The sequence below is a fragment of the Peromyscus californicus genome, unplaced genomic scaffold (assembly GCF_007827085.1).
Source record: "Peromyscus californicus insignis strain IS unplaced genomic scaffold, ASM782708v3 Scaffold_2__1_contigs__length_46816999, whole genome shotgun sequence".
In the NCBI taxonomy this organism is placed as follows: Eukaryota; Metazoa; Chordata; class Mammalia; order Rodentia; family Cricetidae; genus Peromyscus; species Peromyscus californicus.
In genome coordinates, this window is record NW_026294540.1 from 28,194,509 (window position 1) to 28,206,443 (window position 11,935).

At 48.7% G+C, this 11,935-nt stretch overlaps 1 protein-coding gene across 2 annotated transcripts; it reads left to right on the forward strand.

Moving 5' to 3' along the window:
• The first annotated feature begins 9,582 nt into the window (after nt 1–9,582).
• On the forward strand, nt 9,583–11,680 carry Ppp1r35 (protein phosphatase 1 regulatory subunit 35). Of its 2 annotated transcripts, XM_052754107.1 has the most exons (4): nt 9,584–9,991; nt 10,073–10,328; nt 10,409–10,545; nt 10,656–11,680. In XM_052754107.1, the coding sequence occupies exons 1-4, from the start codon at nt 9,758–9,760 to the stop codon at nt 10,827–10,829; spliced, it is 801 nt and encodes a 266-aa protein (XP_052610067.1). In that variant the 5' UTR covers nt 9,584–9,757; the 3' UTR covers nt 10,830–11,680. The 2 variants fall into 2 exon arrangements, with proteins under 2 accessions (XP_052610066.1, XP_052610067.1); XM_052754106.1 differs by having other exon boundaries at nt 9,583–10,328.
• Nucleotides 11,681–11,935: the final 255 nt, after the last annotated feature.

An 11,935-nucleotide genomic window follows, 5' to 3' on the forward strand; every position in this document is an offset into this window, starting at 1 on the left:
GCCAAGCAGGGCCAGTGAGACTTGTGAAAGCAACGGAGGTGGGTATGGATGGGTCCAGTGGGTAGAACTTGCTTTTTCTCAGGTTGGCCTCCATTCTGACCCCTTCCGGCTCAGAGCCATAGAGAAAGCGTGAGCTATCAGAGGAGCGTCAACAGGAGGGAGAACATGCTGGGTCTCCTAACCGCAGAGATAGAAAGAGAGCTACCTTTTCTGACCCTCCTCCCTGCCCCCCTCCCCATTCTTCTGCTTTCTTTTTAAAATTTAAAGTTTCATGTGTGTGTTTTTGAGATCAGGTCTCTTGTAGCCCAGGCTGGCCTTGAACTCCCTATGAAGCTGAGGATGACCTTGAACTCCCCATCCTCCTGCTTCCACCTCCCAAGTGCTGGGGTTACAGGCATGTGTTACCATGCCTGCTTTTTAAAAGCTGTGCTGGGGACTGGACCCACTGTTCCATGCACGCTATACAAGCACTCTGTCAACTAAGCTAGTCCCCAGCACTTCCCTGTTCTTTTTGTTTTGTTTTGGTTTGGTTTGGTTTCGAGACAGGGTTTCTCTGTGTAGTTTTGGTGCCTGTCCTGGATCTCGCTCTGTAGACCAGGCTGGCCTCGAACTCACAGAGATCCACTTGGCTCTGCCTCCCGAGTGCTGGGACTAAAGGCATGCACCACTGCCACTCGGCTTCCCCATTCTTTTTCAGACACGATCTCCCCATGTATCCCAGGCTGGATTCAAACTCACAGGCCTCTTCAGTGTTCCAACTGCAGGGGCTACTGGTGTGTACCACTACACCTAAAAGTTTCAATTCCTTTCCCCCATTTCTTCTTTAAGGTTTCCTGTCATCCGTGGACCACTCCTCTGCTCGGACAGGTATGGCCAACCTTTTGACTTTCTGATACGTTGTCGTCTACAAATTCACGGCTGTCTTGGAATGCATCTGGCATGTAGACTGCAGGTTGGACATCCTTGTGGGCTTAAACCTTTCAGTGGCTTTCTGTCATCCTTCGGGGGAAAAATATCCTAAGAGTATCTTTGTCCAAAACATCCTCCTGTCTAACCCACTATGGTGGCCACTGCCTGTTTTTCCAGCATTTGAGAGGCTGAAAGGGGAAGATTGCAAGTTCAAGGCTGGGCTGGGTTATTTGGTAAGTTTAAGGCCAACCTGGGGTACAGAGCAGGACTTTGTCTCATTAAAAAATTAAAATCTTGGGCTACATAGTTAGGAGCATCATCTATTCTTGCAGAGGACACAGGTTCGTTTCCCAGCACTTACATGGCCGCTCACAACCAACTGTAACTCCAGTTTCAGGGGGTCTGACACTATATTTTGTCCTCTTAGGGCACCTGGTATGCATACATACCTCCTGGCAAGATACTTATGCACATAAAATAAAAACAAATACTTTTTAAAAATTAAAGCCCTTCTCTCAGATCTGGGTGCTATTTCTTCTTTATGGACTCTCCCAAACCACATGATCCAGTGATCAAGAGAAACCCAACTCAGAGGGATGGTGGCACACACCTTTAATCCCTTCACTCAGGAGACAGAGGCAGAAGGATCACTGAGTTCAAGACAAGCCTGGTCTACAGATCGAGTTCCAGGACAGCCAGGGATACCAGAGAAACACTGTCTCAACAAACAAACAAACAAACAAACACACAAACACAGAGGCCCACCTTAGAGTCACCCCAGATTGGGCTCTAGTTTTTCATGGAACACAACATATCTGAAATTAGATTTTCCAGACACAAAATGGAGTCACTGGTGTCAGCTGTAGCCAAGAAAAGGAAAAGGTGGACAGACATGAATTTGTCCTAGAAATCCTGTTTTTTTTTTTTAAAAAAAAAAAAAACCCCGGGGGCTGGAGAGATGGCTCAGAGGTTAAGAGCGCTGACTGCTCTTCCAGAGGTTCTGAGTTCAATTCCTAGCAACCACATGGTGGCTCACAACCATCTGAAATGAGATCTGGTGCCCTCTTCTGGCCTACAGTCATACATGTTGTACACATAATAAATAAATAAATCTTTAAAAAAAAAAAAAACCCCAAATCCCATAATAACAGCAACAACCAAAAAGCCATGAGTGGGTAGCACTTGCCTGTAATACCTTTGCTGGGGAAATGGAGACAGGAGTATCTCCAGGGCTTGCTATGCCAGCCTAGCTCAATTGGTGAGTTGCCAGTGAGAGACCCTGTCCAGATAAATAAATAGTGAATGGTACCTCCTGGGGAATGACACCCGGGGCTGGCTCTGGCCTCCACCCTCAGAACTATGCATGTGCAAGCATGGGAGATACACACACAGGGGCACTTGCTCACACACACACACACACATACACAGGCACATGCACGTGTGTGCACCTGCTTGCACACACACAAATACACACTGAGAACAGTAAGTAGAAGTGGGTGTGGCCTTGAAAACTGTCCCTGCAATGTGCCACCCTACTCGGCATTACTCCCTCTCCACTGCTTCAAGACCTGACAGTCTTCAGGCAAAGAAGATATTGTTGGGATCGCAGTGTGCTTTAAATACCAGATACACCATCTGATGTCGAAAGAGTCAGAAGCAAAATGGTCACTGCACAGGAACCAAGAATCTCACTTCATATTCTTTAACCACTTTTCAAGTCTTTGTCATGTAGAGGCAACCTGAAATTAAAAAAAAAAAAAAAAAGGAAAATAAAAACTTTGATGTATTCTTAAAAAAGAAAGAAGTGGGTGTGGTGGCAACCACTTCTAAGGCCAACAACCATCAGAAGGTTAAAAGAGAAGGAACACGCCGGGCGGTGGTGGCGCACGCCTTTAATCCCAGCACTCGGGAGGCAGAGCCAGGCGGATCTCTGTGAGTTCGAGGCCAGCCTGGTCTCCAAAGTGAGTTCCAGGAAAGGCGCAAAGCTACACAGAGAAACCCTGTCTCGAAAAACCAAAAAAAAAAAAAAAAAAAAAAAAAAAAAAAAAAAAAAAAAGAGAAGGAACACAAGTCACAAGTTCAAGGCCAGTGTGAGCTATGTAGCAGGATGTTCGGGGTGCGGGGAGGTGATGAGAAAGTCGGGAGGCTATGAATGGAGGGTTATTGTGTGGCTCCTGATAGTAATTATCACCAGAGACCCTGTTAGAACCACAGGCTTGGGATGGTGAGATGGCCCAGCAGATAAAGGCGCTTGCCACAAAGACTGGCAACCCATGTTTGATCTGAGTTTGATCTACCCATATGGTGAAAGGAGAGAACCAAGTCCTACAAGTTGTCCTGTGACACACACACACACACACACACACACACACACACATACACACACACACACACACACAATTAAAATTTAAAACAGAGGCCAGTCTGGTCTACAAAAAGAGTTCCAGACCAGCCAGGAAAACATGGTGAGACCCTGTCTGTCTCACATTCAATTTTTTTTGTTTGTTTTTGAGACAGGGTTTCTCTGTGTAGTCCTGGCTGTCCTAGAACTAGCTCTGTAGACCAGACTGACCCTGCACTCAGAGATCCACCTGCCTCTGTCTCCCAAGTGCTGAGATTAAAGGTGTGTTCCATCATGCCTGGCTTCACCCCCAATTTTTGGGGGCATTTTTTGAGACAGGGTTTCTCTGTTTAACAGTCCTGACTGTCCCAGAACTCACTTTGTAGACCAGGCTGGCCTCAAACTCACAGAGATCCTTCTGCCTCTGCCTCCCACGTGCTGGGATTAAAGGTGTGCATCACCACTGCCTGGCTTCACCCCCAGTTTTTAAAGTGAGAACCACAAGCTTGCAAACAAGCTGTCACAGCCTTATACAAAAACTTCTATATGACATTTCTTCAGCCCAGCAACTAACTCATCCACTTCAGACCAACACTTGCTATTAATCATTGTGTCCTGGGCTCATTGTTTCTAAATATCTGACCTAATCCTCCCATCTTGTGTTGAAAAATGTCCCCCTGAGCTGGGCATGGTAGCACAAACTTGTAATTTCAGAATGTTTTGGAGGTAGAGGCAGGAAGATCAGGAGCTCAAGGCTATACTAGAAAGTTTAAGATCAGGAGACACTGACAAAACCAAGGGCCCCGGAAGTGGTTAAAAGCAATACTTCCTGGATGTGTGGTGTATTAGGTAACTGTTCAGAGCCTCAGTTTTCTCATGTATAAAATGGGCATAGGAGTTATTATCTGTATCATGAGGTTTCCTGAAGGATCAGAGGATACACATTGCAATGACTCCATATATTCGTTGTTACTAAAAGGATCATGGTGGAAAGCTGAGGACGTGGTTCGGTTGATCAAGTGCCTCACCTAGCGTGCTTGAGGTCCTGAGTTTCATCCCCCACACCACAGAACCCCAGTCATGATGGCACTTGGAATCCCAGCAATTCAGAGGTGGACACAGGAGGATGAGGAGTTCAAAGTCACTGTTGGCTACATAGTGAGTTCAAGGCCGGCTTGCTATATAGACCTTGTCTCAAAAGGGGAAAAAAGGATTTGCGGTTATGATTTATTGAAGATGACGACTCTCTTCAAGGCCTAAAATAATGCTGAATAAGCCAGGAGTAGGGAAAGTAAATCTTCACAGGGTGTGTGAGTCTCATGTTCCAACAACTGTCTCGAGGAAATGATGTCATTATGGAAGAGGTAAGGAGAAAGAGAAAGGGCTGGAGAGATGGTCTCAGTGGTTAGGACCACTTGCTCCTCTTACAGAGGATGCAAGTTCAATTCCCAGCACCCATATCAGCCAGTTTACAACTGCCTGCAATCCCGTTTCAGAGAATCTGAGGCTCTCTTTTGGCCCTGAAAGGCATTGGTAGGCATATGGTGTGTATACATACACTCAGGCACAGGCACACAGGCATATACATAAAATGAAATAGAAAAATAAATCTTAAAAAAAAATGAGCCAAGCTGGGTAGTGGTGGCACACACACCTTTAATCCCAGCATTGAGGAGGTAGAGGCATGTGGATCTCTGTGAGTTCAAGGCCAGCCTAGTCTACAGATCAAGTTCCAAGACAACCAGGGCTACACAGAGAAACTCTGTCTTGAAAAACAAACAAAACAAACAACAGAAAAAGTAGAGGGTGAAGACGGGCCTCCATTGGTGGAGTGCCTGCCTTGCATGCATAAGGCCTAGGTTCCGTCTCCAGAATGATACAACATGGTAAAACATGCCTGTATTGCCAACACTGGGGAGGTAGAAACAGGAGGATCAGAAGAAGTTCAAGGCTGGGTCGGGGAATGTGGCTCCGTTGGCAGAGTGCTTGCCTAGCATGCACAAAACCGCAGCGTCTATCTCTAGTGCTTCATTAAACTGGGCATAGTGGTGCACGCCCCATTGGCATTGCTCTGTGACTTCTAACATTGTCTCCTGTGTCAAGCAACTCAAAGAAAACACAGATTCAAGTAACGGATTATTTTAATCCTGGGAGCTTCCAGGGCCTCCTGTTCCATGCCTGTGCTCTCTTTGTGTGTGCACACATGTGTGGGTGCATGTGCTGGAGTACGTGGGTGAGTGAGGCCAGAGGACAACTGTGACTTTCATCATTTAAAGGCCGTTCACTGGCCTGGAGCTTGCCAAGCAGGCAGGGCTAATGACCAGCACGTCCCAGGGATCCTCTTGTGTCTACCTCCCCAGGACTGGGATTACAGGTGTGTTCCATGTCTGAACTTTATTTATTATGTATACAGTGTTCTGCCTGCATGTATGCCTGCAGAAGCGGGCAACAGATCTCATTACAGATGGTTGTGAGCCACCATGTGGTTGCTGGGAATTGAACTCGGGACCTCTGGAAGAGCAGTCAGTGCTCTTAACCACTGAGCCATCTCTCCAGCCCCCTTTCTTTCTTTCTTCCTTCCTTCCTTCCTTCCTTCCTTCCTTCCTTCCTTCCTTCCTTCCTTCCTTCCTTCCTTCCTTTCTTTCTTTCTTTCTTTCTTTCTTTCTTAACACAAGGTCTCATGTATCCAGGTTGGCCTAGAACTTCCTATTAGCACGGGGTACTGTCAATCACTAAATCTACTGCCTCCACCTCTGGGGTGCTAAGATTACAGGCATGCACTACCACACCTGGTTTTGTGAGATGCTGGGAACGGAACCCAGAGACTCATGCATTCTAGGCAAGCACTCTACCAATTGAGCTACATTCCACCCTCCGACAGAGTTTCTCTTAGGTAGCCTTGGATTTGTGATCTTCCCGCCTCAGTCTCCCTGTCTGGGATTACATGCACGAATGCTCACATTCTGCCTCCCCTGCCCCCCACGGCCCCTCTCTGAGTGGTCCATCTCATTCCCACACTTCCACAGACAGCAGGTGTGGATAAGCAGTAGAGGCATGCCTTATGGGGTTACGACCTTGTGGGGCCACATTTCCGGGCCTGTCTTCTTTCCCCATTGCACAAAGCTGGGCCTCCGGCTGGAGCCTGGGTTATCTTGGAAGGGGTGTGTGTGCAAGATTAGGAGGTCTGGAGTCTGGACAGACAGGGAACCTTGTCTTTGGAGACACCCCTTCCCCCAAACACATGGTGGCCTTTTGTCTGTCAGAACTCTTGACACCCCTTTCATCTGACGCAGAAACAAGGAAATGGGAAGCGGATGTTGCAAAGGGCGTGCAGGGAGGAGAGTAATGTCTGCGTGTCAGGAATGGAGCGGGGGAGGGAGACAGGGCGACGATGCGCCCCGGTGCCATCTTTTCTTTTTTGTATTGGGAAAGTGTTCTGCACTGGGCTACATCACCGCCCCCCCCTTTAAATTTTAGTCTGACTTATTTATTCTCAGATGTGGGTGTGGGCTGGCTCATGCTATGACCCGTATGTGTGTGAGGTTGTCAGTCTTGGCAGCAAGCACCTTTACTCACTGAGCAATCTTGTCAGCCGCTCGTTGCATTTTCTTTTTTTAAAAATGTGGAAAATGAAATTCATTATATATCTATAATATGTACATATACATACATACTACAATACATGTATCTCTCTCTCTCTCTCTCTCTCTCTCTCTCTCTCTCTCTCTCTCTATCTATCTTGAGCCCTCCTAATAAGTCATTTATTGCCCAACTCTTGTATTTGACCTAACATCCTTGGGACTATTAGGTACAATCTTTTTAGAAAGGTACAAACAACTTCCACCAACCCAAAGGCTAAGAACGTTCTTGGATAGCATCTGAGCTCTATGGCAGAGATGGCCTCTCTTTCCTGTGTCCCGCCTACCTGATGTTCCCACCCAGGTATTTGAGAAATACCTTGACTTATGACTTTCTTTGTCCTTTGTTAATGTAAACCTTGATGACACTGTTACCCCACTGGGCCGTGGTATTTGGGGTAACCTAAATCTGATTCTGGACCATGGTCACTTCTTTTGGTTTCAGAATAAATCATCTTATTACCTTTCAGGTGTGAGCTGTGTTTTGTGTTAAGAGGGGAGGGGACCCTTTTAGTCACAGAATTATTCAAATGTATACAACGTGTACCAATCAGTCTGCTTTCACAATCATCAGCATTAGCTACTGTTTTTCTTTTAGTGTGTGTGTGTGTGTGTGTGTGTGTGTGTGTGTGTGTGTGTGTGTAGAGATGAGCATCAGATGTCTTTCTCTATCACGTCACTGCACATCTTATTTGTTAAGACAGGGACTCAATGTGAGCCTGGAACCCAATGTTTTGGGCAGGCTGGCTGGCCAGTGAGCCCCTGGGATTCGCCTGTCTTCCCCATTCAGCACTGGGGTTACAGATATCGCACCTGGCTTTTCCATAGATGCTGGGAATTGAAACTCAGATTCTTTTTTTTTTGGGGGGGGGTGTTCTCTGTGTAACCCTGGCTGTCCTGGAACTCAATTCTGTAGTTTGAAGCTATCCTCAAACTCACAGAGATCCACTTGCCTCTGGCTCCAAACTCAGATTCTAAAGCTTGTGTGGCAAGCACTCAACCCATGAGCCACCTCCCACGATCGCTCCACCTCCAGCATTCCTGCCAGCTCCTGTGTGCCACGCTCTGGATTATGGCATTCCTGTTGCTTCTAGGGAGCTGCAGTGGGGCCCATTACTCATGGTCTTTATGGAAGATCCTTGAGGAACCCTTTAACACGAATTCTCTGAGTCATTCTACACTTGCTTCCTGTCACTGTCCCAAGAGATGCAGCCTTCAGCAAGAGTGTTCAACTTATGACCATCTAGGTCCTCGATGAAGATAAACAGCAGCTTGGTTGTTTTCTTGTTGAAGAACCACAGAACCAGGCAATGTTGTAACTGGCAGTTCCTTTCTCCAGCTCATGAGAATAAAATGTGAAAATTAAAAAAAAAAAGTCATATTTTCTCCAGGCATGGTGGTGCATGCCTTTAATTCCAGCACTCAGGAAATAGAGGCAGGAGGGTCTCTGTGAGTATGAGGCCATCCTGATCTACAGAGTGAGTTTTAGGACAGCAAGAGATGCATAGTGAGACCCTGTCTCAAATGAACAAGCAAAAAAAAACCCCAAAAAAATTAATACAGAAAGGTTTCTACTCTCCTACCTACTTTCTCACCTTAGCTTTTTTTTTAAGCTCAGACTTACCTCAAACTCCTTATGTAGCTAAGGATGACCTTGAATTCTTAATCCTCCTGTTCTGCCTCCCAAATACTGGTATTTCAGGCTTGTGCCACTACACCGGGCTAAACTTCTATTGTTTCTGAAATGTGTAAAAGAAACTAGACGTTGTCTACCCTTTGCAGACTGGCAAAAGGTATCACCTACTCGAGCTGATGCACTGTATCAATAATTTCTCTCCCATTACTGCTCAATATTATTTTATGATATTTATGTACATTTTAGCCCTTTATCTGTTGAAGGACATTACTAGTTTGGGGCTATGAGTAAAGGTGAGGCAAACATGTGTGTACAAGTTTTCAACTGCCCAAGGATATAGAGGTCACAATTTTGGGTTTTAGTTAACCGGGTCTCTCATAGCCCAAGGTGTCCACTAAGTCCCTATGTAGCCAAGGCTGGCCCTGAATTCCTCCTGATCCGTTTCTGCTTCCAACTCCCAAGCTGTCATTGTCTTTTGTGTGTGGGAGGATTGGGATGTGAATTTTACTAGTGTGTGCTTAAGTGCAGAGGTCAGAGGACAACTTGTGGGAGTCAGTTCTCTCGTTCCATCCCGGGTGACTTTGGAATTGAGCTCAGATTGTCAGGCTTGGTGGCAAGCTCCTTTAACCTCGGAGCCATCTTTTCGGCCCCCAGGATGTGCACTTAAAATTAAGGTAATATTCCGTAAATTCCTATAGTATTTCCTACTCAAATACAAGAATTCAGGGACTTTGCAACGAGCCCGCTTCCACGTAACAGGGAAGCTTTGATCGACGTTCAGAAGTGACCGAAACCTTTAGAACGCTCTGGGGGCACCGCGCAGGACGTCTAGATGCGAGGGCAGTGACCATTTTGTTTCAGTGAAAGAGGACAAACACTCTAATCCCAGAACAAATGCGAAGACGATTTTGACAGGTAAGGACGCCACATCCGCGTTCCCGAAAGGACAAGTAGTCTTGCAGGGGATCCGTAGGGCACCTACGCACCGGCGCGCTAACGCCCCGCCTTAAGGGCGAAGTCAGTTTGTGAGGGCGGAAGTGCGCCCGCCCGGAAGCTGGAGGGTGGAGCGATGGGAATGACGCGCAGGAGCGCCAATGGAGTGCCGCGGCGGGCTTGTTGTCTTACACCGGTGGGTAAGGGCTAACGGTTTCCGGTAGTGGTAGCCCCCCCGGAGGTGGGAGCGAAGAGGCGAGGACGCGTCCCGAAAGCCCGGACCCCTGCAGCGCCTGCGAGATGATGGGCTACGAGGCGTCCGAGTTGGAGTCTATGGAGGGCGAAGAGGCCGTGGAGGCCCCGGGGCCAGCCCCGGAGCCGCGAGCCCCGGAGCCGCGAGCCCCAGAGCCCGAGCCCGAGCCGGGCTTGGACTTGAGCCTGAGCCCGAGCCCGTTGCCCGAGAGTCCGGAGCGGCGGGACGGCAGCCCGGGACGGCGGAAGGGGCGTCGGGGCGGCAGCCGGAGGGGGCGGCAGGTGAGCAGCGGCGAAGCCCCGGCCCCCTGCTCGCCTAGCGTCCGGGACTCCGCCGCTCACCGTTCCGCCCTCTACTCCCAGGTTCGTTTTCACCTGGCGCCGTCCTCCCCGGGGCGGTCCGAGCCGCTGCTCGCGCCCGGTGCACCGAGCGACGATGCCGCGGCGCCGCACGAGCTGGAGGCGCCGGCCCTGCAGAGCAGCCTGGCTTTGAGTCTGGAGCTGCAGCATGCGCGCGCCGCCGTCGCCAGCGGCCAGTTTGATGCCTCGAAGGCGGTGGAGGAGCAGCTGAGAAAGTCGTTCCAGACCCGCTGCGTCCTGGAGGAGACCGTGGCGGAGGGTGAGGGGGACAGGCGCCCGCCCCGGCGCGGTGGTCTGGGGGAAGGACGCTGCTCACCCTCGCTTTTCCTGCGCTCGCAGGGTTGAACGTGCCGCGCTCTAAGCGACTCTACCGAGACCTAGTGAGTCTGCAGGTGCCAGAAGAGCAGGTTCTGAACGCGGCGCTGAGGGAGAAGCTGGCGATGCTGCCGCCGCAGCCCCGAGCCCCGCCCCCGAAGGTGAAGGAAGGGATCGGGGATCTGGCTTCCCCCCCCCCCCCCCCCCCCCCCCCGGGCTCTCTTCCTCCATCCGGAATGTAACCTTGCATTGGGCCTCACCTTCCCCACAGGAGGTGCTCGGGCAGGGACCAGACATGACCATGCTGTGCAACCCAGACTCTCTCTGTTACGAATCTCCGCACTTGACAGTGGACGGGCTGCCCCCGTTAAGGCTTCAAGCCCGGCCCCGCCCTTCAGAAGATACCTTTCTCATGCATCGGATGTTGAGGCGCTGGGAAGCGTAGCCTCCACAACTCCCCATATTGCCAGTCTGTACTTTCGTTAAAACTGTTTCCTCACAGAATAAAGTTTTTTTTTTTTTTTTAAAAAAACAACTTAGTTCCTCGTGGGAAGAAGCTACCTGTAGGTGTAAATTTTCTTCCCTCCCCCCACGATGGCAAGTGGAAAGCCACCGTCTAAGTGTGGGGTCAGATTTTCTTTTCCGCTTAAATCACCTTTGTTTTGGTTAGAATTAGAATTTCAGACTTAGCCTTACATCATGGTGCCCTATCCCAGGACTTGGGAGGCCGAGACAGAAGGATCCTGTGTTCAAGGAGTCTGAACTATGCAAGTTATTTCTTTTAATGTGGTTTCAGGCTGGGTAGGTTCAGCTCAGTGGTAGTATCTAGTTAAGCATGTACAAAGCCCTAACTTTAATCCCCAGAGCGCGAGTGCGTGCGTGCGTGTGTGTGTGTGTGTGTGTGTGTGTAAGTGTATGCACAGGTAATAGAATGCTTTAGATTTCCACTTTGGCTGAGTGTGGCGATGAACACTTGTGAGGTAGACAGGAGGGTTGGGAGTTCCAGGTCAACCTAAGTTAGGGGATACTGTCTCAAAAACCACCATAGGGAAAAAAAATGCACCCTCACTCTGCCCCATTTATAAGAACAACTTTTAATGTTTTAATCTATATAGCTCTGGTTGTCTTGGAACTCATGTAGGCTGGTCTGGTCTTGAACTCCGATTTGCCTGCCTCTGCTTCCCAAGTGCTAGGATTAAAGGCATGCACCACTATACCTGGCTATTCAAATACTTCTGTTCAAAAAGTATTTACCCAAATGTGGGTATTAACATTAAATAACTGCTTGAAAGGAGACTTTCCCTATTTCATTTGAGTATTGCCCGTTTTGTGTGTGACTAACAGAGTGCTCAGTGTTTGTTCAATGCAAGGTTCCAGCAATCCTTGACAAACCAATGAAGACCTTCACTGTGCAAACCATCATGGGTCCTAGAGCAGGTTATTGGCTCCGGGCTCCACTTAACCCCACTGCCAAGCCCTCCAAAGTTAGCCTTCCACCTCACACTCCCATACACAAACACTTGTGGGGTTTCTTTTGGAGGAAGGTAAGTG

Coding starts and splice junctions, on each gene's coding strand:
- Ppp1r35 (XM_052754106.1), top strand. CDS start 9,758: ATGATGGGCTACGAGGCGTCCGAGTTGGAGTCTATGGAGGGCGAAGAG. Junction 10,329..10,408: donor GGAGGAGACCGTGGCGGAGG/GTGAGGGGGACA, acceptor CTGCGCTCGCAG/GGTTGAACGTGCCGCGCTCT. Junction 10,546..10,655: donor CCCGAGCCCCGCCCCCGAAG/GTGAAGGAAGGG, acceptor CCTTCCCCACAG/GAGGTGCTCGGGCAGGGACC.